This window comes from Gavia stellata, chromosome 38 (assembly GCF_030936135.1).
Source record: "Gavia stellata isolate bGavSte3 chromosome 38, bGavSte3.hap2, whole genome shotgun sequence".
Taxonomy (NCBI): Eukaryota; Metazoa; Chordata; class Aves; order Gaviiformes; family Gaviidae; genus Gavia; species Gavia stellata.
Window position 1 is genome coordinate 902,638 of NC_082631.1, and position 22,537 is coordinate 925,174.

Here is a 22,537-nt window from a genome sequence, read left to right on the forward strand (position 1 = left end):
CTGGACGGTAAATGCTGAAGATTCGGTGGAGCGGATCCCGTTGATGTCTCTGGAGCCCGCTCCCTGCAGCTCCTACGACATCGAGATGAGGCCCTACGTGTGCAGCGTCTTGCTGGAGGAGCAGGGGAAAGAGGAGCTGGGTCCGGAGGAGGACCCTACGGTGTACACCTGCATCGAGTGCAGCATTTACTTCAAGAAAAAGGAACATTTGATGGATCACATGCTTCAGCATAATCGTGGACCAGGGAGGGACCAAGACAGAGATGCTTTAGGAGGGCAGTGTCAATTCTGCTGCAACGAGTGCGGATGGGCCTTTGGAGACCCCACATCTTTGGAGCAGCACAAAAGGCTCCACCAAGAGTCTAGGGAAAAAATTATCGAAGAGATCCAGAAGTTGAACGAGTTTCCAGACGAAGGCCGGGAAGCCCGGCTGCAGTGCCCCAAGTGTGTCTTTGGCACAAACTCCTCCAAGATCTTTGTCCAGCACGCCAAGATGCACGTCAAGGAGAGGAAGGACCAAGGAGCAAAGAACATGAATCTCTTTGGAAGCACGGGCAGTGGAGAAATACGGGATAGTCCTGTGCACGGCATCTACAAACACTTCAAACCAAATGAACACATGTCCCTGCAGATGCAGGTACCACCTCACGGCAGCGGCAAAGGGCTCAGCACCTGTATGCTCTGCAGCTTCCCGGCCCCCAATGAGAACATCCTCAAGGAGCACATGAAATACGCCCATTCCCACATCTCCTGGGACACAGAGGTATATGAGGATGATCCCAATCAACCAGGAACTAGCAGAGATGCCTACAGCCCTGCCAGGCCAGGCCGGTTTGCAGAGGCGGATTATTTCGGCAAAGCAGACCGGCTTCTCCCTCCACCTCACCGAGAAAGCACATCGCATTATGAAGCGGTTCACGGTTTTGCCCTAACTCACCCGAGACTCGATAAAAGCAACGGGGCTAGTAAAAAGGACTACCAGACATCAGGGTTTCATGCCAGGAAAGCAGCTCCGTACGCTGCCCCGCATAAAAACCTGGGGTTGTCCGGTTTTTCCTCTGCTAAAGCTTATTCCCAGTTTGCTCTGCAGCAGCTGAAAAAAAAAGCAGCAGCTCAGCACCTTGAAGGAGAAGGCGACGGTCTCAGGAGCCACCCGACGGGGCTGGAAGAGCTCAGGCACAAGTGGATGTTGGCCAACGACGCTGGGAGCATGGAAGAGGAGATCTCCGTAAGCACAGAAGTAGATTTGAGCGAGAACAGAGGCATCAAACCCGTCACCATCCCTCAAGCTGCCTTGGACCTCAAGAGGACCTTCAGAGACACCTTGAAAGCCACGGACTCTTCGATAGCTTCGGAGGAGCAGCAGCAGCAGTTGCGGAAGATGGTCCCCATCGTCCTCCTGGAGGAAGTGAACCTGCACCCCAAGGCGACGAAGCGGCCCCGGGGGAAGCCGTTCAAGAAGAAAACAACGCTCCCTTCCCGGGAATTCATGATGGAAGAGCCCCTTCCCTTGGATATGCTCCTACTGGATTCTCCTCTGGAGGGTCCTCTGGAGCTCGATGACCTCTTGGACTCCGACTCACCCATGCTGAAGAACGAGGAGAGGAAGTGTCCCTACTGTCCAGACAGGTTTCACAACGGGATCGGGCTGGCGAACCACGTGCGGGGCCACCTTAACAGGGTGGGGGTGAGCTACAACGTCCGTCATTTCATCTCAGCGGAAGAAGTGAAAGCTATTGAGCAAAAATTTTCCTTCCAAAAGAAGAAGAAAAAAGGTAGTATGTATTCAATTCACCGTGCTTTCTATTTTCTTGTTTTAATCGGTGGGGTTTTCTCCTCCCACCGACAATTGGGTACGTATGGTACTGTGGTCAACCTGAACCGTGGTGGCCACAGCACAACCGGTGGCACGCGGTTGTCTCAGGTGCAATACCCCCCCCCCTCGGAGCCCTGATTCAGGGGTTTTAGGGGCGTCGCTGACTATCTGTCCTTCTTTCCGCAGTTGCAAACTTCGACCCGAGTACTTTCAGCCTGATGCGATGCGAATTCTGCGGGGCCGGTTTTGACACGCGAGCGGGTCTCTCCAGCCACGCCAGAGCCCACCTGAGAGACTTTGGTATTACCAACTGGGAGCTCACCATCTCACCCATCAACATCCTCAAGGAGCTGTTGGCCAACTCATCGGAGCATCCGATGCTGCAAGCGGCGATGGGAGCGGAGCCCTCGTCCCCCAGCCGAGAAAGGGAAGCTCACGGCTTCGTGCCTCACAAGAGCATGACTCCCATGTCCGAGTGCAGCATTCCACGGTCTCCTCTGTCCCCGTTCCCCCCGTCCTGGGGAGATGAGTCCCTGCAGTCCTACAGAGACGGTAAGTGTCCTCAGAACACCCTGTGTAAGCCAGAAACCCTTTTAATAACCCCAAACCGTCACGTCCTGCTGAACAGAGCCTTGCTGGAGGGTGGGTATTTACAGGGAAGGGTTTAATCGGCGTAACGTGATTTATCTGTCTCCAACGTTGACGCTCCTGTGTCCTGTGAAATCTGATGCTGGTTTGGGGCAGACGGATGGAGATGCCGGCAGATGAAAGAGCCGGGCAGTGCGGTCTCTTGAGGGGTCGATGGAGGGGTCGCATCCCACCAGGAAGCCGTGCTTTGGACGTTTGGGCTTTGTCGTTTGAAAAGTGTCGTTTTTAGGAACAAGGTTTCCATCGGGGAAACCCCTAAAGCTTCGCAAATCACGGGTCAGAGTGTGGTTGGAGGAAAGGAGAAGAGCGTGGTCACTGGTAGCGGTCCATGCTGGCAGTGCTCGGCCACGCATAAGGCAGGATGTGACCTCTGGGCCGGGGAGCTGTGTTCATCCCTTGGCTGCTTATTTTTCTGTAGGTGTTATGTTACCATGGGGGGAGTGTAAAGGGTCCTTCCCAAATGGATTTGGGTCTGAGCTGGTCCCCCTCCATCAGTGGAGCTCCAAATTATTCACATGGGATCATCGGTTCCAGAGCAGAGCCCATCCCAACAGTTTCCAGGTTTCCCCTTTGCAAGGCTCCAAAAAAAATGAGTTTGCACCAAAAACTTGGCAACGTACCATTCTTCCAAAGACTAAAAACTTGCTCGTGCATTAGGAAAATCAACCACCTACTGACACCTGGTGCTTCTGGCAGCGTCTTGAAGTGCTTGGAGCAGCTTCTCGTTAGGTTCTGCTCAGCCTAATCCTATGTTAGATACATCCCTGCAGCAAGAAGCTCTCTGTCTTTAATTGAAATATCAAAGAGTCTGTAATCCCGGCTCTCCAGACTGTTCCCCAAGCCCGGCTGCTCTTTGGAACGAGTCTTGAGCGTAACGAACACAAATTAAAAGACAAACAAACCCAAACTCTTCTTTCTTGGCGTGGCAAAGCTCGGAGGATGAATAGCTATCAGCCCAGGGTGGTGTTTGATGCCAATAAGAGGTGTTTTGGAGGGCTCAGCTGGGTTTCTGCTGCCAGTGGCTGGATGCTGCTGCTGACTGACTATCGCTTGGCAATTTTAGGTCTCCCGGTGCCCAAAATTCACTGGCACAAGCCATTATAGATAGCACAGCTGTTTTAAAAACATGGGCTCGTGTATTTTGTCGTTACAAAGGCTGGAAAGCATCTCGGTGAAGAAAGAGTGCGTCCACCCTTCGGTAACAACCGCTCATCGCAGAAGAGGTTAATGCAGTCCTTAACACGGCAGATCTAATATCAAATGTCCCCGATGTGAAGTTTTAGGGGGAAAAAAAAAAAAAATGGGTCACTTCTTGAAATATGATCTTGCTTATCGGTTCGGGGCAACGTCACTCAAGTTTTTTTCAGCATGTGATGTTGGCCTGCGGCTGGGAATATCTCCTGCTCCTTGCTGTGCCCTTCTCCAGTTGCCTTGAAATGCCGGTGGGTGTTTGATGGGAGAAATCGGGTCAGGAATTGTCCGTCTAGGTAAAAGGAGTTCAATTAGAGCTTAATTCGGGTCTGCTTCAGCGTTGTGTTTAAACGTGGATACGGTTGAGGATGGACATGTGGGATGAGCGGAGAGCGAGCACGACCTGCACAAGAGCAAGAGCTCAAACACCCCCTTAAGCCGTGCTCCTAGATTTAAACTCGCGCGCTCCGTGTTCCCTTACGAGTCGTGTCTTTGGGAGACAATGCCAAGAAAACTGGTAAATTTGGAAAGCTTAAAAATCCCTGGCCCAGCAACCTGTTGTGTAACCAAAGCATGCACAGCAGATCACATGGAGATAGCGATCGGTGGACGGCTTTTGTATTTAAATCCAAGCCTGAAGTCTCTTAGTTACGCTCCCAAGCTCACAGAGACGACTCGCTTTGAGTCAAAACCCTCCTTGTTTTGCTTCCAGCCCGAAACGACGCTTTCAGGGCGCTCTGGCTTCCTGCTGAAAGTATCTGTCGCAACCGATTTGAGAACGAAGCGGCACCCGTTGCGTCGCAATATTTATTTAACTCTTGCTCCGGGTATGGCTGCGGGGAAGCAGCTGAGCAAACAGTGAAGCGGGTTTGGAGATGGGGGATGCCGAATCTGTAGCTGCGAGGATTTTAGCTGGTTTTTTCAGTCCGCGTGTCCCCGTGTCTCTTCAAATCACTCGTGAGACGTGCAAGAGCTCGAGTGAGCTGCCTGCTTCTTGCGTGGATCTTTGCGGCCATGCTAAAAGCTCGCTGCCGCTCCCAGGCTGGAGCGAGGAGCTGCCTTAAGGGCACCTGCTTAATGTTAACGTCCTCTGATCACGTTTTATGCTAATTCCGTAATTTATAGAGGGTTTTAAGCAATATTAATGAGATAGAGGCCGTTAGCAAGTTATAATGGCAGGAGGATCTCATGGAAAGTCAGCGGTGGTACCGCACCAGACCTGGCAGTGTCTCCGCCGGTGGCTCCGTGTCACGGTGGCAGCAGCCCTGTGCCGTGGGAGCAGCGATGCTGCTCGCGCCCCGGGACGATGTCGCAGCTCAGCATCTGCAGGCAGCTCTCGGTGAACCGCTTCCTGCTTCCTTCCTCTCCGCTTCCAGACGCGTGAACTGCCAGAATGTCTCTGCCGGCGTTGCAAGATGCCTCTCGAGCTGTTAAGAGCTAAAAATATCGGTAGACCCTTAACTGAAACCCTCTGTCGTGGGGATGGGCAGCTGAGCACTTAGGGAGGGAGAAATCCCCTTTTTGGGGAGCGTTTTGTGAACCATTTTCTGTGCCAGCTGCGGTTGGTGGTTTCTAAGAAGGCTGCAGCGGGAAACGAAGGTGGAGGATTTGGCTCTGTGTGCCGGGAGATTGATTCGATGAGTACGGCGGTACTCTCTGTTCTTGGGTTTGTAACCAAATCACCAGCCATGAGCAGACCCTCCGAGCATCTCTGTCCTTCCGGGGTGAAGTCTCCCTTCCCGGACCTGCTCACAGGTGGGATGCGAAGAAGAAGCGAAGACGGCGCTGGGAAACGGCTCTGGGTTTAACAGGCACTCGCTCTGCCGATAAGCGGAGCGGGAGAGCTGGCTTGGCTCTTGCTGGTCTCATACCCTTGGCTGCTGATTTAAAACAAAAAAAAAAAAAAACCAACCAAACCTCTTTAAGCAAAACTAAAAGTCAAAGGGAGGAAGTAGGTGTTTGGGTCTGCGGTGAGAACTTGAACTTGGCTGCACTGGTTGTTTAGATGGAAGCGTTTGTGGCAAAACCAGGATGTTTTGAGATAGCAGGGGGATCTCAGAGGTTACCTGTTCCCTCCCGCTGCTTCCAAGCAAATCCACGGTACCTAAACCAACCTGAACCTGGCTGCTCCGGGCTCTGATGGAGACTCCTCCACAGCCCTCAGCACCCACGCTGCCATCACCAGCCCTCACCCTTAGAAAGCCGATGGGGTCTTTGGTATTTTTAGTATCTAAATCTATTACTCTTCATTTTACCCCCAAAAAGCAGAGACAACAGTTTATGCTCTTCAGTAGACGCAGATCTTTCAATCTTCCCTTTTGGGTCCTGATTTCAGACCCTCGATCGTTTGCCGTTCCCTCCCTGATATGTCTGAACCCTCCCTGAAGTGCCGCACTCAACGTCGGACACATCCCGGCTGCAGTGCTGTGGAGAGCAGGAGGGTTATCTCAGCTCTTGCCCATCCCAGGACGAGCTGTGACGTAGCGGGGCTTGCAGCATTCACTCTGGTTCGGTTTTGAACAGCTTAAAAGTCTGAAACCCCCTTTTTTTTTTTTTCCCCCCACCCACCCTTTTCTGTGAGACCTTTGGCTCTAGAGCTGTCCCCGGTGGAGTTGGTGGCTTCTCCGGGGAGGTCCCTATGCTCAGTGGTGACTTTCCCTCCATGTTGTGACGGGCGAAGGTGTGTCCTGCTGCTGCAGCCGCCTCCTTAAAGCTCGGCTTGGCTCGTTAGCGAGGCTGTTTGTGTATCTCCTGGCTCCGAACCTATTGGCAGCTGTCTCGGAGAACACGTGGCGCTTCTTGGCAGGCGTTGGGAAGTGTTAGGCAATTGTATCCTCCTCAAAACGGCTCGCGGTTCTCCTTCCTCGTAGCCTGCCTCACCTTGCTCTGTCCCCCAGACTGCTTTCGCAGGGTTGGCACCATCATCCTCCGTTCTTCTTCTCCCCTTTTCTGGATTTAACTCCCCGTGGTCTTCCTTACCGTCCCAAACAGCGAGGTCTTCTGCTTAGAGCTGGATTTCTCCTCTTGATCTGCTCCTGTGCAGCAAAAGTGATGTTTCACCACGTCTGGGAAGAGGAGCAAATGTTCATTTGCTGGTTGGCTTTCCACCCCACACAGAGCCAGAGAAGACAGGGTCTGTCCTTCCTTCTGGAGCACATCTGATGTAGCACAGGTTTCTCCAACTCCTCCATCTGCCGCTTGCTTGTGTTGAGTCCCCAGATGAAGACTCGGAAGTGGGGCTTGCCCCTACCATGCCTGAGGTCCTGCCTTAGCTGAAGAGTGTCTTCTCCCTCTCTAGAGTGTAGTTTTCAGAAACATTCTTAGGATTTCCTGGGTTGGAAGAGACCCACGAGGATCATCAAGCCCAACTCCTGACTCCACACGGGGCAACCTAAAACTTAGCCCTATAGCTAAGAGTGTTCTCCAAACACTTCTTGAACACCAACAGGCTTGGGGCCGTGACAACTTCCCTGGGGAGCTTGTTCCAGTGCTTGACCACCCTTTCCATGAGGAATTCTTTCCTAATGGCCAATCTGAACTTCCCTTGATGTAGCTTCAAGCCGTTCCCTCGCATCCTGCTACCAGACACCCAAGAGAAGAGATCAGCATCTCCATTCTTTCCCCCCCATCACAAGGAAGTTGTAGACATCAGTGAGGTTGCTCCTCAGTCTCCTCTTCTCTAAGCTGACCAACCCTGGTATCCTCAGCCGCTCCTCACAAGCCCTCTACTCCTTTCACCATCTCTGTTGCCCTCCTTTGGACACATTCTAATATTTTTATGTCCTTCTTAAATTGTGGAGCCCCAAAGTGCCCACAGGACTCAAGGTGAGGTCGCACCAAGACGTGGGACAACCACGTCTTTCGACCGGTTCGCTATGCTGTGCCGGGATACGGGTGGCCCTTTTGGCCATGAGGGCACATGGTTGACTCCCGTTGAGCTTTCCATCAACCAAAGCCCCCAGATCCCTCTCTGCGGAGCTGCACTCCAGGACACACGGAGAACAGAGAGCTCCTTCCAGTGGATGAGTGAAAAAGGGATGGGGTCTGAGTGTCAGGGGCTCCAAAACTGGTTTTAGGGGTGTCCAGGGGGAACCCTGGTGTGGTCTGCTCAGAGATACAAGTGGGCAGAGACCCCATAGCCGCCTCGGATTCCTCCCCCCACCTCTTTTTAGCCAGGGTGTGTGAGCCAGCATGGCCAGGGCCGGGAGAAGCCTGTGACTTTGTGGTGCCTGGGATGGGGACAACCGCAGCCTGAGCCTCAGCGAGAGGCTGCGGAGAGGCTGGAGGAGATCAGAAGGGGAAGGTTCTTCCACCAGCACAACAAGGGCTGGAAAAGGACACTTATTGTAGATTTTATGGGGTTTTTTTGAGCCTCATTTCTTCCTCGACACTTTGACTTGAGAGCGAAGACCTCGGCGCAGCTCAGCGGTGGCTCCGATTTCCATCCTGACCTTTGCTTCCTCTGGTTAATTGTGGTTGCCCTCCGCGAAGGAATTGAGACGCTTTGTGGACCTGGCCTTTCGTCCTCCTTTCCGTCAAGGAGCACGCCTACGCGTCCCGTGGTGGCTGTGTTAATTTGCAGATGAACGGAGGTTAGCAAAACCTTCCGGAGGTCCATACCTGACCCCGGCTGCCAGCAAGGCCAACTTCAAAGCCAGGTCAGGTTGCTCAGGGCCGTGTTCTGTTGAGTTTGGAGAGGGTTGGAGGTACCACCACCTCTCCCCCAGGTTAACGTGCCCTGAGGACCCTCCTCATGTTACGGTTCTCGGGTCACGCTCTCCTTTTGTGTCAGCCTTTCTGATTTTCCTCCCTGCGTGCTTGTTCTGCGCTCACCCGCAGCCTGACCTACTTTCCACCGTCTTTGATTCCTTTCTCGAGTTCCAGGTTATTGAAAAGCTCACGTTGGCCTCCTCCTTCCCTTCCCTCCTTCCCCTGCACGGGCATAACACGAGCCGCTGCCCTCGATATCGTCTTTTCTCCTGGTCTCTGAAGATTTCTGATGGTAGGCAGCGCCGCAGGGAGGCCGGACGTCTGTTTTTAGCCTGAATTTGAGCTCCGTTTTTACCACTGCTGATCTATGGCCACAGGAGACGGCGTGAAATCTCTCAGCCAGGTCTTCCAGTGCAGGAATTGTGGAGTGAGGATCCTTGGGGGCAGCGCTCGAAGGCAGATGGTCGCAATAACCTATTTCAGCCTTGGCAACCAAGGATAGAAATCATCCCTTTCCCTTTCCAAATGTTTTTGGGAGACCCTGGCTTGTAACTGCTGAAGAAAGGGATGTTGCAGGGGGGAAGCCCTGAGTTGGGATGACGCAGGGATACCCATGGATACTGCGACCATGTCGGGTTCAAAACCAGCCTTGCGGCCACCTCTGCATCCCAGCAGGATAGTGGTGGAGAAAGGAACAGCATCTATTTCTTGTATTTCTCCTCTCCCCATTAAATTTCGGTGAGCTCCTGCACCTGCCACAGCGATTCCTCATGACCTCCTAGTCCTGATGTTAGTTTTTCTCCAGCTCCTTTAAGCCAAGGAGAGGTTTTGTGCCTTACCACCCCATTAGAGAAAGAAGAGAGGAACTTTAGGCACGGTTTGTTAGCAGCCTGTCCTCCTCGGCAGAGCGAGCGAGGGGAAGCGCAGCGTTTAAAATGATTTGATAGCTCAAAAGCACGACAGAGAGCTGGCAAAACCCCCTTGGCAAGGAATCGGCTCGCACAGAGCTCTGGACGCCGGAGGCTGGCCAGCAAGGACAGATGCTTTCATCCTCACCCCAGACGGAGCCCGTTAGCAAGCCAGCGATCAGGCAGTCCTGCCTGTCCCGGTGTTTCCCGTACCCCTTGTTGCCTTTGCTGTGGATCTTCAGGAAGATTTGGCTCAAATTTGGGGAATCATTTTCTCAGACCACAGCTGAGCTCTGCAGCTTGGAAGCGGCACCGGCTGCTCCACTGGTCATCCCTTGAATTCGGGTTAAAGCAGCAGGTTGTCTGACTGGAGCCTTTTTCCAGGTGTGATGGGGTTGTTGACCGCTACAAGGGGCTTTTCTCTCCCCTCTTCTGAGCGTGGTTTCTTGAGAATTAGCGTGAGGGTGTTTCACGGGTGTTTGAGGACTTGTGAATGTCTGTGCTACCCCACAGATGTGAGCATGTGTCACCTCAGCACCTGAAAGCCATCAGGATGAGACCCTCTGTGTTGTTACTGCACAGAGACCGGAGCCCCTGGGGACCTCTAGTTACCGCTGCGGGCTTTGAAACTCCCTAAAAATGTCAGGATTTGGCCCGTTGTGGCTTCTTTAACCTCGCAGAACCCCTTTTTAAGCTGTCTTGCGATGCAAAAGTAAGTAGGAATCTGAACCTCCAAAGCTTCCCCGTGCTGAAAAATGAACTGTCCAGTGTGGGTCTGGTTTTGTTTTAGCTGTGGCTCTCGCGGGCGGTCTCCTCTTCCCCCACTGCCTTTTCTTGGTTCAGTTTTGTTTATGCACTCTGGGAACAGCAGGCGGGTTTGCCATCGCACGTGGGTTTTCCCGGTGTAATTACCGACCGAATCGGCCGGCTTTGAATGCGTGTTTTCAACTTGTAAGTCCAGAAACTGTAAGGAAACGCTTGTGGCCACATTGGGAATCTGCTTGTCCTTCCCCGGGGAGGGGAGGAGGAGGATGGAGCTGAGCAGAACACATCCAAGGGAATGATTACACGCTCCATCTTTCTATATTTCTATTTTGGGCTCCGTAAGTAACTTTTACTTACCCGTAAGTTCCTTTGGTTTATCACCCTGATGTGCCGGGGGTGGATGGGGACAGTTCCAGCAGGGATCGGTCCTCTCCGCTCGCCGCTGAGGTCAACGGTCTGTGCCTGTTACGGTTGCTTTGCGATCCAGGTGGATTTTGGTCCCCGATCCGGGTGGATTTTGGTTTCCTACATGCGTTTCTACCACATTCCCTTCTCCTCCTCACGCTGCGCTCCGGCAGCGTTTCCCTTTTCCGAGAGTACTCGTCGTCGCTTCTCTTCGCCTCGGGCAGCGCGTGGCCGCGTCTCCCTTCGCAGGGCTCGCTCTCTCCCAACACTTGCTGTAATTTTGGAATGGCTCTTGCCAAAAACCCAGAATTCTCAGCTGGTTCCGGTAGTGCTTTTCGGTCTGTTTAGGAGCGGGGCTGTTGGGGAGACTTTTTTGCTGCCGTTGCCTCTGTCCCTTTAGGTCTGAATCAGTGTTCAGGCGTTATTTGTACCCCCTGCTTTGAGGAGGGGTGGCAGCGCCATACACATGGCTGATGTCCCCGTGTCCCTCCTCTGGGCAGCGAATTGCTTCTCTTTTGCGTTTTATTGGAGTGATTTGAATAGAAACCCGCTCCCTGTGGCACCCTGGGCTGGGGCACAGAGGCGGGGAGGACGGAGGAGGCCTTGGGTGGCCTTTTCCATCTCGTAGCCCGGACGGGTGGTGTGGGGCTGGGGAGAGCCCCGTTCGGTGAGGGGGAGGTTGAGTCAGGGGCTGGGGGGCAAGTAGGCCCCATGGGGGTCCCGTGGGGCAGCGCTGGAGGTGTGAGGAGGACCACGGAGGGACACAGAGCCCAGGCCCGGGCCCTGTCCCCAACACGGAGCCCAGGCCCAGGGGGCAGCCAGGCCCTGTGGGGCCAGGGGAGCCCCATGGGGCTGGGCACGGCGGTACCCGCGGCCTTGTCCGGTAGCCGGGCCTGCTCCTGAGGCCTCGCCCCCCGCCATGCTGCGCCCCCCTCCCCACCGCTCGATCGCTCGGCGCTCCCCCCGCCACCCTGTCGCCGCCTCCCGCGCGCCTCTGCCAGCCGCGGCGCCGATTGCTCGGCGCTCGGCCTTCCGCCCCGGGGACCGGCTCCCCCGCCGCTGCTTCTCTCCTTTCCCCCTCGCTCGGCGCTCGACCGCGCGGCCTGGCGGGCGGGCGCGCGCGGCTCGGCGCTCGGCCTGGCGGCCTGGCGGCCGCCCCGCATGTGCCGGAGCCAAGATGGCGGCCTCCACCTCCTCGCAGCCCAAAGTGACAAAAGCGGCGGCGGCGCCGCGACCCCGGGACCGGGACCGGGGTGGGGACGGCGAACCCGAGCCCGAGGCGGCGCCCGAGCCGGGTGAGCCCCCCTTTTCCACCGCCGACCCCGCCCCGCCGCGCCCGGGCCCACCCGCGGCCCCCACCCCACCCCCACCCCCTTCCCCCGCCGCAGCGTCGGGCCCGACCCGGGGCCGCCGCCGGTTCCGGGCCCGGCCCTGACGGGGAAGGGGCGAGGGCGGGGGGGAAGGCCCGGCGGAAGGCCGCTGTCGCCGAGCCGACGCCCTCCTTTGTCCGTACCCCGGCCTCGCTTTGTCCCTCACGGGGGCCCCGCCATCCCCTCGGCGGAGCCCCCCGGGCCCGGCCTGTCCGCTCGCAACGGGCCGCGCCCGGTTCCTGTCACCGCTGGAGCCGGTGGGGGGAAGCCTTTCCCCTCCTCCCCGCCCCCCTGGGGTGGGGTGTGTGGGGGGGACACGATCCGGGGTGGGGTGGGGGGATGCAAATCGCGGCCGCGCCCTAGCACCGCCCCGGGGTGGGAAGCGGTGCCCGGTGAGCCCGAGGCAGCCCCCAACCCGCCCCCGGGCCCGGGCGGGGCTCCCCCTGGCCGTCTCCCCCCTGCAGGGAGCTGCCACCTTCCTCCTCCTCCCCCCTGCAGGGTGCTGCCACCTTCCCTGTCCTCCCCCCTGCAGGGAGCTGCCACCTTCCTCCTCCTCCCCCCTGCAGGGAGCTGCCACCTTCCCTGTCCTCCCCCCTGCAGGGAGCTGCCACCTTCCTCCTCCTCCCCCCTGCAGGGTGCTGCCACCTTCCTCCTCCTCCCCCCTGCAGGGAGCTGCCACCTTCCTCCTCCTCCCCCCTGCAGGGTGCTGCCACCTTCCTCCTCCTCCCCCCTGCAGGGTGCTGCCACCTTCCTCCTCCTCCCCCCTGCAGGGTGCTGCCACCTTCCTCCTCCTCCCCCCTGCAGGGTGCTGCCACCTTCCTCCTCCTCCCCCCTGCAGGGTGCTGCCACCTTCCTTGTCCCCTCCCCGGCAGGGTGCTGCCACCATTCATCCATCTCACTGCAGAGAGATGCCACCTTTATGTCCCTGTCCCCCCCCACCCCAGGGAGATGCCACCTTCATGTGTGTCCCCCCACACACAGAGAGCTGCCACTCGTCCCCTGTGAGGGAACTACCACTATTTCCCCTCTCCGCAGGGAGCTGCCGCCATCTCCCCTCCCATAGGGAAACGCCACCATCCTCCCCCCTTTACTGTCCCCAAGCACCCCCAAATCCCACTGGCAGGTCACTGCCGTCCCAGCGGTGCGTCACCTGCCACCGGGGTGGGTGTCCCCCTCTAAAAACACCCACCAGCCCCCTGCGAAGCCCCGTTCTCTCTGATTCTCCCTCTTGCGCTCTCCGGAGCAGCTTAAGCCGTCGCGTAACGAAGCCACCTCCTCACCCCGACCTCCCTCGGCCACGTTATCTGTCCTTGGGGGCTGATCATCTCTTTCTCTTGGTAGTCCTGGCTCCGGAAGAGGAAGAACTGGTGGCCATGGAGGTGGGTTCACCCTCTCTCCCGAAAAAAAGCGCTCCCGCCGGGCAGCTGGATCAACCCCCCACCAGGATAGGGACCAAACTGTCTCCTGAGCCACCTGGGAGCAAACCAGAGCCTCAGGACTCCAAAAGTGAGTATTTTGCCCGGCTTTTCATCATCTCCGACAGCTGAGCGCTGGGTTTTAGCTGCGAGGAGAGAGCAGGGAGCCTGGCAGGCATTTGTTGAACCCAATCCGGGAGGATTTTCAGGTCTTTTTGCTTAATTTATCCTCTAATTAAGAGGGTGGCCATGTTGTACTCCGATAGCGCTGGTTTACCTTGCTTTTCTTTCCCCGGAACCAGCAGCTTTCCAAAGCTCGCCGGGCTCCTGTGTGCTCCCTGTCCTCCTTAAACCACCTCAATCAGTCCTGCCTCTCCTAATTAACAACGTTCCCCTAAAACGATCGCTTTTAGATCCCTCTCCCTTGCTGGCTGGCATTCGGAGCCTGCCTGCGGCTCACCGATTGCAGGCAGGGCTTCCAAAAAGACGCTGGGAGACGTCCTCGAGTGGGGAAAACTGGCCTCCTTCCACCCTGGAGCAGCGATCCTTGTCCTCCCACAGCTCTGCTCGCTCTTCCCCGCTTTATTCCTGCCTGCGCAGGCGTGCGTGGAACATTTTAACGTTCAAAATTAGGGTTGGGGGTAGTAAAAATCCCTTGGAGTGGAGAAACAGCGTGGCCGGATGCTGCTCTTTGTGTCTCCTGCCACGACCGTGCCCTGATTTTCTTTTTTCTCTCTTTTTTTTTTTTCTTTCTCTTTTTAGCCCAGAACCTTACGACGTGCGAAGTGTGTGGCGCCTGCTTCGAAACCCGCAAAGGCTTATCCAGCCATGCCCGTTCTCACCTACGGCAACTCGGCGTAGCCGAATCGGAGAGCAGCGGGGCTCCCATCGATTTGCTTTACGAACTGATGAAACAAAAAGGCAAACCCGACGGCAGCCCCATGTCTCCCACCCTCGGCAAAAAATCCGGTTCCCCCAAAGACGCCACCGCCGGTTCCCCTCGACCCACGCTCCTGGCGCTCGGCAAGGCCGGCGATCGCCCGTCGGACGGTCCCATTAATAAAGCCATCAAATCCCCTCCCGGCTTCTCAAAAAACCTCTCGCAACCGGGATCCCCCATCCTTAAGAAGGTGCCGCCTGCTCTTTCGGGGTCCCCGTCTTCGAAAAACCCCGAGGAGAAGAGCTCTAAGCTCTCGCTGAGCCCTCTGCAGAACTCCCCAAAAGCACAGTGGCCGCAGGCGGATGAGGAAGGACCCCTCAATTTAAGTGAGTTTCTTTTTTTTTTTTTCCTTCGGTGTTTCCCATTCAGCTGAGGGCAGGGGAAATCCCCGGATTCTCCTGTCCTGCTCCTGCCAAGCCGGGCATCCCTTGGCGTGGTTGGGAGGGCACAGAGCTCGGTGGAGGAGCTGCTGTTTGGTAACGGCCGTGCCGCTCGGGCACGGCTATTTGAGGGGATGGTCTTCCCTGACTGGGCAAACAGGGATTCCCATCGGGATTTCAGGAAAACTGCTGTCTCTCTGCCCTCTGAGCTCTTTACATCTCTCTTTCCCCACTTCTTTTGCCTTCCTCTGCTCCTCCGGGCCGCGGTTCGGCTGGCGTGGAGCACCCTCCTGGACTGCGGCTCGATCTGGCACAGCCGGCTGCCTTCTCCCGACGGAGCGCAGTGGGTTTGGCTGGCGTCAGCCCATTCCCCACTACCGTTTCCAGTGTCGGATGCGCTCAGAGAGGCACCGCCACGGCCCTTGGGACTGCGGCCCTGGCACTGCCGTGTCCCTCTCTGTCCCCAAGCTCTGTCAGTGACTTATTCTGACACCTCGGGACCAAAATGGTTTTCCCGGCAGCAGCCGGCTCTTGCTGCCTTCTCCCTGAGCACCGCGTCTTGCTGGGAACCTCTTCGTCAACAGCTGAAAGGGCTGTTGGGCTTCTCTGGCTCGGTACCGGGCTTGCCCAGCGAGCCCGTCCCACCGCTGGCGGCACCAACAGGCGCTTCATCTTCCCCGGTGGGAATCGCGGCACGTTTGGGGGTCGTTTCCTGTGATAAAGCAGAAGACGACGTCCTAACGTTTGCTGTATCGGCTCCTTCCCTCGTCGCAGGAGCGACTCTAAGACCTGATATCCCTTAAAATCCCCACAGCTGGGGATTTCCTAACCCTGCGAGGTTTCTTGGAGCTGTAGGGCTATAAAATCACTCCATCCCAGCTACCCTCTTGTTTTTCCTGAGCTGAAAAGCTCCGGGATGGCAGAGCCGGACGCCGGCCGGTGGCAGGGTGGACTCTGTAGCTGGAGGATGCGCCCATGGGTTTGCCGGAGCAGAGATGCTCTCCGGGAGCTGCTCCTCCGCCGGTGACAGAAGACGCAGAGTTTGGCCCCGGCTCACCCTTTAAAGACTTGGACCAGCAACAGAAAAGCGCGTTGCGCCCGTCTCGTAGCCAGCGCTGTAATTCCCCTTCATTAGGGCTGCCTGCTAACGAAGCCGTAAGAGCAGATGACCTCTGGGTCACTGAGTTTGGCATGAGTGAAGTCCCCAGCGTGCTGCAGGCTGCAGCGGCCAACAGATCCCAAGCTGCGGCACAAGGAATCAGCCCATCTTCCCCCTTATTCCCCTTTGCCGGCCAAGAAACCAAAGCCGCGGTTGTGCCGACCGGGGCCGGTCTGCGCGGTGAGCCGGGTTTCGCCTGCTGCGATGCCTCTGCTCCCTCTCCCTTCCCAGCACCACTTCAGTGGCGCCCAAAATCCCGACTCAGGTTAGAAATTACCACCCTGGCCTCCCCGGTGAGCTCTTTCCACTGGTGGGGACGGCTGCGTGGTGCCCGGAAGCGGCTGAATAAATCCTGCCTGTGCCAATCTCCCCTCCACCTAAAATTACCCTGCTCGAGTCGCCCTTGCCGTGCAGGTTCAAGCCGCTGGCGTGGTTTTGCCCCAGTTCCAGGCTGGGATCTGCCTCTATTTCCCCATCCTGACACAGTGCCGATGGTTTCTCCCTTCCCCTCCGCAGCCGGAGCGCGGACAAGGACCGGTGAAGTTGCGTTTCTCGTCCAGGATATCGCGTGGCTCAAGTTGCGGCTTGGTTTTGGTGGTAAAACTTCTTTCCGCTTCGTTTTCCTCCTCCTCTTCATCAACGTGCCGGGAATCGGCGCTTCCTGGAGGCAGGAGATGCCCCCGCTCAAGGGCTGAGCATCCAGCACTGGGATTAGCAGGGACGCGCAGGGATGGTGTTTGTCCTGGTGCCACCGGTACCGCGGCATCTGGGAGCGTGTCTTCATCCAGACCCCTTCCTCCTCCCCGCGGCGGCTGGGCTTGAATGCTGCGGCGCGGGCGAGACTCGTTGTTTCCCAGGGACACGAGCAGGGAAGGGACATGAGCGTCCGCGTTATCCCAGCGCTCCGGTCCACGGCTCTGCCATCGGCCCTGCCGGGAAGCCCTCCAGCTCCCCGCAGCCCCCGGCTGTTGCGTTTTCCAGGGGTACCACGATGAGTTCAAGCCCGCTTCTGATTTTGGGCAGGGATCGGCTTTGCTGCCGTCGGCTGCGTCCGTCTGTCTTGTCCGTCCATTGAGCAACGCCTGTCTTTCTTCTCTCTATCTCTCTCTCTCCGCAGCCTCGGGGTCGGAGCCGGTGCGAGACATCCGCTGCGAGTTTTGCGGCGAATACTTCGAGAACCGCAAAGGTTTGTCGAGCCACGCTCGATCTCACCTCCGACAAATGGGGGTGACCGAGTGGTACGTCAACGGTTCGCCCATCGACACGCTACGGGAGATCCTCAAACGGAGAACCCAACCGCGGAGTAGCGCCTCGAATCCCACCGGTCCCGGGCAAAAAGCCATGGCCAAGACCCTCTTGGGCAGCATGGGATCCTTGGAGCCACGCGGTCCCGGAGAGATTCACATCCCCACCCTCACCAAGAAGGTCCAGCAACCCGGCAGCCCCATGGGGCAATCTCCTACCTCGTCCCCACCTCCCACCGCCCGGAAGATGTTTCCAGGCCTTTCTCCTCCCTCCTTGCAGAAGAAACTCAAACAAGATCAACTGAGGGTGGAAATCAAGCGGGAGATGATGTCGGGAGGACTCCATGGAGAACCTCACCCGTCCGACCGAGCCTGGTCCCCGCGGGAGGAGATGTCTCCCTTGAACCTCTGTAAGTGCACGGCTCTCACCTTCCCTGCTCCGTCTGCGGGGCCGGGTGGGACCGCGCTCCCTCGGGGATGGGGACGCGGGCGTCCCTCTTGCTCTGGGAGGGGCTGAGGGCTCTCCCCGGTGCTCTGGGGGAGCCCACATCATCCTCCGCAGGCCGTGGTGTCGGGGGACCCCTCGCTGCGGCCAAGGAGGAGCGGGGAGGTGGGGTGTTTAAACACAGTCCTTCTCTCCCCGCCCCGACCCCGCGTCTCTCCCCGCAGCCTCCCGAGCCGACCCGGTGCGAGACATCCGCTGCGAATTTTGCGGCGAATATTTCGAAAACCGCAAAGGTTTGTCGAGCCACGCTCGATCTCACCTCCGACAAATGGGGGTGACCGAGTGGTCGGTCAACGGTTCGCCCATCGACACGCTACGGGAGATCCTCAAGAAGAAATCCAAACCCTGCGTTATCAAGAAGGAACCGCACACCTCCAGCATCGAACCCCCTAAATCTATCGGGGAGGAAGGGACGGACCCCAAGTCCCCCGGAAAAATCCTACAGGGCATGGCTCTGCCTCCCCTGGGCGGGCGGACGGGGAAACCCGGCGCCGGCGGTTCCGCCTTGAACCGGGAGATCTCCTTGTCGCCTCTCACCAGCAAACCCCAGGGCGGTTTCCTGACGCCGTTGTCTGCCAAACGGCCGTTACAGGACGATCGGTTGGGTCCTCACGCCGAAGTCAAGCACAAGGCGTACATCCAGACCGAGCTGCCCTTCAAAACCAAGTCCGTGCACGACAAACCTGCGCACACGTGTAAGTGGGGGATGCGGGACGGGGAGGGGGGAGAAACGCGGTGTATCCCCCTGGGATGTCCGTAACGCGCCGGGGTGGGCCCACGGAACCCCAGCTCCGTGCCGGGAAGGGTTTTTTGGCTCATGGGGATGCAGAAAAGGGAGAGGGGAGCGGATATTTGCGGTCGTTGCTGTCCCTGATCCAAATTAGCCTGGCTCCGTGGAGCATTTACCCCCCCACCACACCCCCAGCGGGGCCGGGGGACGCTTCTGGAGCTGGGAAAGGCGGAATTTCAATCCCACGGAGGACCCGCCTGCGGGCAGAGCAGGGTGGCAGCCGGCGTTGAGGGGGGAACCGGCTCTGTGCCGCGTCCCTGCCTTCGCCCGCTCACCCTTCCGCCCCTGCCCCTCAGCCAGCGAAGCCTGCTGCGAGCTGTGCGGCCTCTACTTCGAAAACCGCAAAGCCTTGGCCAGCCACGCGCGGGCGCATCTCCGGCAATTCGGCGTCACCGAATGGTGCGTTAACGGTTCGCCCATCGAGACCCTCAGCGAATGGATCCGACATCGACCCCAAAAAGCCGGCGCTTACCGGAGCTACATCCAAGGCGGACGACCCTTCACTAAGAAATTCCGTAACTCTTCCCACGCCCGGGATCACGACGGCGGCGCTCGACGGATGCCGCTCAGCCTTCAAGCCGGTGGCGTGACCCTTCTGAGCAAAGGATTGACGGGAGATTTGGCTCACGGCGATGCCGGAAAAATCCTGGATGGGGGAAGCAGCGGTGAGCGGCCCATGATCACTTCCCCCCTCTCGTTGGTGAAGGTGGAGGAACATCAACGCTCCAACATCAACAGTGAGTTGGGGAGAAGCCGACAAGGAGAGGGCAGAGGGGGTCTCCAGCACCGGCAGAGCACCGGGAATAACCCTGCCCTGTCCCCTCTGCCCGTTCCCGGCAGCGCCGGAGCGGGAGTTCTTTAGCTGAGACCCCCCCTCTCCTCCTCTTCCTCCTCCTCTTCCTCCCAGAGTCCCAATTCCTCATGATGAGTGGGGGCCGCTCCCTGAAATCAGGGAGGCCGTGCCGCGCCGGCGGTGCCGTGCCGCCGCCTTCGGCACCACGCGAAGCCGTTTGTGCCCCCACGCCCCGATCTAAGCCTCCCCCCCCTCCTAATTCTCCTATCCCAGAGTTCGAGCGGAGACAAGCCAGACCCCTGGACGCTCCGCTCCACCGGGAAGAGGAAGGGGCCGAATTCCAACAGAAAATGGAGGAGACGCGGCAGCCGCCGCCGCGGATGAGGCCGGTGCCGTCCCTGGTCCCTCGCCCGCCGCAAACCTCCTTGGTGAAGTTCGTGGGGAACATCTACACCCTCAAATGCAGGTAGGTGGCCTCAGGAAAGGGGGGGGGTTCATCCCGTATCCGTAGGGATCCTCTTTCCCGGCCGGAAGCACTGCCTTTCCCTGCTCCGCGGCGTGGATCCCTCTTTTTAGGGGGCTCTCACCCCCTGCCAAACCGGCGATTCCGAGCTGATGCCGTGTCCTCCGTAGGTTCTGTGAGGTGGAATTCCAAGGTCCCCTCTCCATCCAGGAGGAATGGGTACGGCATCTCCAGCGACACATCCTGGAAATGAATTTCTCCAAAGCGGATCCTTTACGGGGCGAAGCTCCCCCCGCATCCGAACCCCCCGCCCTCGCCGAGGCTCAGTAACGGGAGCCCAAACCCCCGGCTCTCACCGTGACGGAGCCGGCACGGGGAAGCGACCGCGGATGTCGCCGGAACATCCTCACCCCCCTCTTCCTGCATCCACAATTCCTTATTTTTTCGGGGAAGGGGGCGGGGATCGATCGCTACCTTCACCCCTCCGGAGCTGCTCCCGCCCCGTTCAGGGGGGACAATCCCGGCCACAAGCACTACATGGATCAAGACAACCCTCGGCGATCCCACGGGAGCCACGCGGCATTCGGGATCCGGCACCGGATCGGGGAGGGAACGACTCGGTGCCGGTCCCACCATGGGGCAGGGGGGGAATTTTCCCCCTTCCCTCACTTCCCAAAATCCTTTTTTTTTTTTTTTAATTTTTTTTTTTTTAACCCAAAGAACAAACGGTGCCGCCTTTACCGGCGGCAATTCGGGATGGAGCCGGGATGGAGGGGAATTTCAGGGAGCAGCCGCGTTCCCGGAAAACGCTGTGGATTTTGTATATGACCCTTAGAGTTAATGTATATTCGATTTTTTTTTTTTTTTTTTTCATAGGCGACGATAAAATTTAGTCTCACGTAGATGTCGGAATCCCTCGGTTCCGGGATTGCATGTTGCCCAAAATCCCTTTTTCCCACACCAGGAAAAAAAAAAACAACCAAACGCCGCCGCTTCCCTCCCGCTTTTCCACCGCGGCAAAAGCAAAACCCCGCCGGATTCACCGCTTCCCCCCGCCGCCGCCGTATCCCGTTTAATTGCATCGGAGAGGAGCAGCGGGTGAGACCCACCGGAGAAAATAAACTCCAGTGGGAGCTGGAAAATTCCCCAGGGAATTTCTGGCATTGCCATCCCGAATTGGCCACGGCGGCGCCGGGAGGATTCGGCTCAGCCCCGCCCCCCTTTCCCAGTTTCACTGTTGCTTTATTATTTCTTTATTTTTCCCGGTTTTTCCTCGTCTAGCTCCATAGACCTTCCGACTTTTTTAAACTAGATTCGTGTAGAAATAAGGAATATTCATTTTTATTTGGAAATCCCAAAACTTCCGACTTTCGGAAGGAATTTTAACGGATAAATATTTTTTTTTCCTCTTTTTTTTTTTTTTTTTTATTTCCAATTTTTTGGGGCATATTCTGGTGATTCTTGTACCCGGGAATATGGGACGATGGATTAAATTCTTCTGGAAATGAAGCTGGGGGGAGAGCGGAGTCTCTGATACCCGGAATGGCGGGATAGGGGTGGGGGTCCCTACTTGGGGGGGGGTGGGGATGCAATTTTGGGGGGGATTGGGGTGGTTTTGGGGCTCCCCGGGGAGGTTTAAAGGAAAGGGGGGGGTCAGGATGTGACTTTGTCCCCTGGGATATGGGGACAGCGGGGTTGGGATGAGGCTGTGTCCCTAGGGAAGAGGGGACACCAGGGTCGGGATGTGGTCTTGTCCCCAGGGAAAAGGGGACACCGGGGTCAGGATGTGGCCCCGTGTCCTGGGATATGGGGACACCGGGGTCAGGATGAGGCCGTGTCCCCAGGGAAAAGGGGACAGCGGGGTCGGGATATGGGGACACCGGGGTCGGGATGAGGCCACCTCTCATGGACATTGGGACCTGGACAGGGCCGTGTCCTGGGATATGGGGAAACCATGGACAGGATGTGGCCCCATGTCCTGGGATATGGGGACAATGGGGTCAGGATGAGGCTGTGTCCACACGGAAAAGGGGACACCGGGGTTGGGATGTGGCCACGTCCTGGGATATGGGGACAGTGGGGTCGGAATGAGGCCTTGTCCCCAGGGAAAAGGGGACAGCGGGGTTGGGATGTGGCCATGCCAAAGGGGAAAGGGGGACACCGGGGTTGGGATGAGGCTGTGTCCTGGGATATAGGGACAGCGGTGACAGGATGTGGCCCCATGTCCTGGGATATGGGGACACCGGGGTTGGGATGAGGTCATGTCCTGGGATATGGGCACAGTGGGGACAGGATGTGGCCTTGTCCCAATGGAAAAGGGGATTCTGAGGTCGGGATTTGGCTTTGTCCCCAGGGAAAAGGGGACACCAGGGTTGGGATGAGGCTGTGTCCTGGGATATGGGGACACCTGGGTCAGGATGTGGCCATGTCCCCAGGGAAAAGGGGACAGCGGGGTCGGGATTTGGCCATGTCCCCAGGGAAAAGGGGACACCTGGGTCGGGATGAGGCCGTGTCCTGGGATATGGGGACAGTGGGGGTCAGGATGTGGCCTTGTCCCAATGGAAAAGGGCACACGGGGGTCGGGATGTGGCCTTGTCCGCAGGGAAAAGGGGACACCAGGGTTGGGATGAGGCTGTGTCCTGGGATATGGGGACACCTGGGTCAGGATGTGGCCATGTCCCCAGGGAAAAGGGGACACCTGGGTCGGGATGAGGCCGTGTCCTGGGATATGGGGACAGTGGGGGTCAGGATGTGGCCTTGTCCCAATGGAAAAGGGCACACGGGGGTCGGGATGTGGCCTTGTCCGCAGGGAAAAGGGGACACCAGGGTTGGGATGAGGCTGTGTCCTGGGATATGGGGACACCTGGGTCAGGATGAGGCCATGTCCCCATGGAAAAGGGGACACCGGGGTCGGGATGAGGCCGTGTCCCCATGGAAAAGGGAACACTGGGGTTGGGATGTGGCCTTGTCTGCAGGGAAAAGGGCACAGCGGGGTCGGAATGAGGCTGTGTCCTGGGAAAAGGGGACAGCGGGGT

The 22,537-nt window shown here is 57.8% G+C and overlaps 1 protein-coding gene across 3 annotated transcripts; it reads left to right on the forward strand.

Moving 5' to 3' along the window:
• The first annotated feature begins 584 nt into the window (after positions 1–584).
• Positions 585–20,362, forward strand: WIZ (WIZ zinc finger). Of its 3 annotated transcripts, XM_059833070.1 has the most exons (10): positions 585–1,775; positions 2,003–2,368; positions 13,155–13,319; positions 13,991–14,494; positions 16,825–17,132; positions 17,232–17,361; positions 17,621–18,151; positions 18,543–18,983; positions 19,313–19,505; positions 19,673–20,362. In XM_059833070.1, exons 1-10 carry the CDS (start codon positions 620–622, stop codon positions 19,830–19,832), a joined length of 3,954 nt encoding a protein of 1,317 aa, XP_059689053.1. In that variant the 5' UTR covers positions 585–619; the 3' UTR covers positions 19,833–20,362. The 3 variants fall into 3 exon arrangements, with proteins under 3 accessions (XP_059689053.1, XP_059689052.1, XP_059689054.1); XM_059833069.1 differs by having other exon boundaries at positions 16,825–17,361; positions 18,543–18,911; XM_059833071.1 differs by lacking the exon at positions 585–1,775 and having other exon boundaries at positions 1,957–2,368; positions 16,825–17,361.
• The last annotated feature ends 2,175 nt before the right edge of the window (positions 20,363–22,537 follow it).